The sequence below is a fragment of the Asparagus officinalis genome, chromosome 1 (genome assembly GCF_001876935.1).
Source record: "Asparagus officinalis chromosome 1, Aspof.V1, whole genome shotgun sequence".
Classification (NCBI taxonomy): Eukaryota; Viridiplantae; Streptophyta; class Magnoliopsida; order Asparagales; family Asparagaceae; genus Asparagus; species Asparagus officinalis.
In genome coordinates this window covers 16009885-16014867 of record NC_033794.1, presented here as the reverse complement: position 1 = coordinate 16014867, position 4983 = coordinate 16009885, and the positions used below count along the sequence as shown (strand labels likewise).

The window sequence follows — 4983 nt, the reverse complement described above, 5'->3', positions numbered from 1 at the left end:
ATGTTGGCTATATTGGTTGTGCAGAATAGGGATAGGTTGGGGAATATTGAGAGGAGGAGGGTTAGGTGTTTTGCGATTGCTCCGGCTAGGTGTATGTCACTTAATTTGGCTGTTAGATATGCGGATGTGATCAATTCAGTAGTGCTTCAGGTGGGAAATTGGTTACTCTTCTGTCCTTTTGCTATTACTATGGCCTATGTGTAGCTTTAGATTGAAGTATTAGATATGTTATGATCCAATTGGTAGATTTTACCCTTCTATACACATGTTTGCATGCCAAGGAAATATATTATGAAAATTATTATCTGCCTCCTTACCTTGATATTTTGATAGTTTTGATTCATGTAGCTTGCGTTTGAAACTTGTCTGCAATATAGCTTAAATTTATTCATGGGTGTGGAGATTAATTAATTATATGATTTGTTTTCCCTTGTTTTAATTTTGTTTGCAGTTACTACTTTTTAAGTTTTGAATATTTCTAATTGATATCCATTAATTGGACTTTGAAATCTCTGTTGACTATTAGTTGCAGATGAAACACAACTTAGTTGGAATAATCACTTTTTTTTAAAAAAAATCTAGTTGGAAAGTGACTTCTTTTGGTTGATTCTTTCGTTGAACCCCTAAGCTCAAGTCATACCTTAAAATCTTATAGAGCATTGCCTGGATGTTTGTGGATGTCTGAATGTCATATTTCGAGTTTATTGTGATGTTTAAACAAAAGTTATTTTTGTGAGCAATGAAGATTATGGCAGGGATCACAAAATGGAGCCTGTATATAGTTAGTGAAACATTTATCTGGATTCTGTAAAACAAGTAAGAGTATTAGATCACAAAAGAAGGAACTTATTCTAGAACCACTAACAGAGCCATCAAAGGAAAGTACATACCTTACACAGTTACACTTAACTAAGGATCTTTATGTCTTAATATATTTTGATAGATTTTCTGGGTTAAACGCAACCAACAAATATGAAGTGTCATGTTTTCTAAGACGTGATCAATGGCCATATGATTTTATGTTAGATTACAACCAACAAATATGAAGTGTCATGTTTTCTAAGACGTGATCAATGGCCATATGATTTTATGTTAGATTATTTGGACATCAGAACTTCCATTTTGATATCTAAGACGTGATCAATGGCCATATGATTTTATGTTAGATTATTTGGACATCAGAACTTCCATTTTGATAATTCGTGGTCGTTGAGCAACGTATGAAGTTGAAGGGGGCTATCTGCCAAAAACAAGCACAAGAAATAAGTACTACACCTCTCTCTCAAAGCCTCAAAGGTACAAATTGGAACATTGTTAATGATTTGGTCCTGTAATGATTTTTTGATATGGTTGTATAATTCCAAAATGAAGGCTATGATGGGACCAGGCATCTTAGAATTGTAAGATTATGCAGTTTGATTTAATGTTAAGAAGGAGGAGGTCGGAAATCTTGTTTCAAATAATTGGCATATGGGGTTCTATTCTGAAAACATGATTATGGTTTGAGAAAGTTGTGGATTAATTTTCTTAATCAGCACAAGAAGTTGTAAAGGTCTCCTATGTGTCGTCTCGCAGATTACTGGAATTGGTTGAATTTGGGTTTCTTGTATTAAGTATTGTGTTACTGGGAGATTGATTTAAAGATTCAAATAAAATTCCCCACTATTTTTGGGACAAAAAATGTTACAGAACAGATGTATGCATGGGTACAGATTAAAACAGTATATAGTCATGGATAATAATTCAGATAACACTACCTGCTTTATTGGCATCTACAGGATGATGTTTGTACTTCTACACAGGAATTACTTCAGATGCAGTGTATATTACTGCATTAAAACATTAGAAAGACTTATACAAGAGAATTTGCTAATTACTAATTAGCAAACTGGAGCTAGGTCACAATTGATTGTCCTTGACTTTTCCATGGCTATGTTGCCAACCTCTACACTGAATGTGTATATCATTTCCTCCTGCGTTTTATTTAAATAAAACATTTATCTACCCTTAGAACCTAAATTTACAAGCCTTGTCTGTTCTCATGGAGTTAGCATGCAACCTTGTCTCGCTTCTATCTTGCTTTCATATTGGCACCTATTTCTATAAATACTTTATTAAAGTAGGAGTAGGTCAAGTGGTATTACCTGCATATTAACCATTATTATTTTTCCTTTGAAAATATTTTATTTCGCATGTGCTGCCAAAATCAATTGAGTGCTATAGTGTATGAATTGATCAAGTGGAAATCATGTTCAGAACTTTCTCAGGAAATTCTGAGAAAGCTCTAGTGTTTCTCTAATTTTACTTGTAATGTGCCCTTGAAGATTTCCTATCAATTATGTTTATCATCTTATTGTGAATAATGATCTTATTCTTGTATATTCCCTGTTGCTGATGGTGATGTTATGATGCAGGATGATTTCTTACCTCGTACTTCCACTCCTTTGGAAGACATTTTCAAGTCCCTTTTCTGGTACACACCATTTTGTTATTGATAATGTCAATTTTCAACCGTTGATTTTATATAAAGCATGTCTCTGTAATATGCTATCGTGATTGATGAGCTATTCCCAATGTAGAAGGTTTCAAGGTATAAGTGCTGTTGGGGTTTCCACTGAAAAACATAAATATATTGCCGTGCAGAGAATTAAGCAAGCACGAAGCTTGTCAGATAAATAACTCTATGTTAGGCATTTTAAATATGTCCTGTTTAATTAGACTTAGGAGTATTTGATGTTGATTAATATAAGCAAGGAAGGTGTACTCTAGAACTTAAAATAGATGCATGTGCTATTGGATAGATATGCAAGCTATGAGTTGACATGAAAATAGTCAGTCGCTCTTAAGGGTTAGCGCAAAAAACATGATGTGGAATCCACATGAAAGAAGTTAATTTATTATATATATATGTGTGTGTGTGTACACGTATATGTATATATATACGTGTATATATATATGTATGTATGTAGAGATGTGTGTGTAGGAGGAATATGGATAACCTTGGTACCAACGACCATTTTTGATCCTTGGTGGTGAGTCGGTTCATTCTCATCCATACATTCAAAGGGGAACCACATGCACATGGGTTGGAGAGGATCATTTTTAAGTGGGGACCACTAAGATGAGTGATTAAGCTTTGGCCACATCACTACCACGTATATATGAACTACTTGGTACGAGATTATGTTTGGCACCAAGCACAAACTTGGTGCTTGGTAGTGAGGTGACATATTCTAATCCACTCATTGTAGTTATCCAATCTATGTGCACTCATTCGAATGTGGTCCTCTTTTAAGCAAGTGGATGGAAATAAGCCACCTCACTACCAAACACTAAGTTTGGTGCTTGGTATCAAGCATACCCATATTCCTTTCTCTCTCTATACACACACACACACACACACTTTTTGAAGATGATCTGTGCCACTTAAGAATTATATTAGATTAATGTGGGAGATGAGTAGTGGATGAAGTATGGATTTATTTCAATTTTTTGCATCCTTTATTGCTAAATAGCCAGGGAAGTGTATGATTGCAACATTTATGTTGTTCACAGTCCAATCATGTGATACACTTTTCTTTTAATTTATAATTATTCCGATCTGAAAGTTGGTATGAAATAAAGGAATTGGTAAAAGGCTCGATACGATACTGCTTTGCTTGCTCTTACTAGATAGAGTGAGTGACATCCAGGACAGGAAATAAGGATAATCTTCATCTTGAGTTTTGGAAAATGTTCATATGAGGTAGGGACCCCAAAGATCACAATAAAACTTAACTCTAGCTGAAAGTATTTGTATTTATAGATATAGAATTGATGGAGTCAAGTTTTTACCAATTAAAACAGGTTTATTATTTTATTCCCCCCCCCCCCCCCCGGGGGGNNNNCCGGTGCGGCGTATATATTTGTATAAATTTCACAAAACCGTATGTTATCACAAGGGAACACATATCAAGTTTTGTTGATTTTATAAAGTTGTTGAAAAGCTGATATTATCTTTTTAAGACAGCTTGCCATGTTTGCTATGTCTAAGATGCATGAAGGACACATGTATACCAGAAGATGTGAAGTTAAGAGATCCAAGAAGGCTTTATGCACCAGGTCGTCTCTATCATATTGTCGAGAGGAAGCCATGCAAGTAAGTTCATTTTGCAATTTTGATATCTAGATACTATTGATTCCATGTTGTTAGCTGCCTCTTTCTTGTTGTCTTAGATCAGTAATAGTTATATCTCAGTTTATTTCCTGGAATGGCTATAAGTAGCTAATGGTATACAGTGGTTCCTTTATGTTCTTTGTAAATTTTGGCCATTTTCCTTGTATATGAGTAAAAATGGTGTTGGTTACTATCATATCTGCCACTATAGTTAGCATTAGAAGTATTTATTTGTCATTCTTTGTTATCATTGACTAGTTTTTTGGTTAGTGGATCAAAAATTTGTGACAACTGAACACAAATGGGAACATGTAGGAGAAGAATAATTAGCAGTACAGTATTTGTAGTTCTATTCTGTATCCTGAGCATCCATCAACTTCTATATTTCACAGATCAGATTGATAAAGATTGAGCTCTCTTATGGCTATTTTTTTTCAATTAAAATCAAGGAAACTAAGTACCAGTCCACAACCAAAATCTTGTTACAACCTTTTTGTCTCTTTTGATTTCTTAACATAAGGGATCATTTTGAAAACACTATTATTATTTTTCTTGAACACATTACCCAGAGCAACACCAATTTAGCAACAATTTCATCATAGAGTCTGTTCCTTTTCCATTAATTATTTATTAGATTTGTATCTTTTGCTCTGTCAATTTCTAAATTGGTGCATTTACATTCCTACAAGAGTACCAAATTATAATTCCACATTCTAGTAGAAGGAACTTTAAAATGGTATAGAGCAACTCAGGTGAAAGCTCACATGACACATTTGAAAACAGAATTTTAGAGAATGGTACCCGCTGTATAACACAGCGCAGCTTTT

General features: G+C 34.2%; 1 protein-coding gene across 1 annotated transcript in view; it reads left to right on the top strand.

Annotated features, from left to right (window-relative positions):
• LOC109819594 overlaps positions 1-4983 on the top strand; it is a 7014-nt gene that overhangs the window by 647 nt on the left and 1384 nt on the right. Inside the window, 3 exon segments of the mRNA XM_020385367.1 lie at positions 1-150; positions 2415-2473; positions 4010-4138. The exon segment at positions 1-150 is cut by the window's left edge and continues 3 nt beyond it. Coding sequence (XP_020240956.1) covers positions 1-150; positions 2415-2473; positions 4010-4138 — 338 coding nt within the window.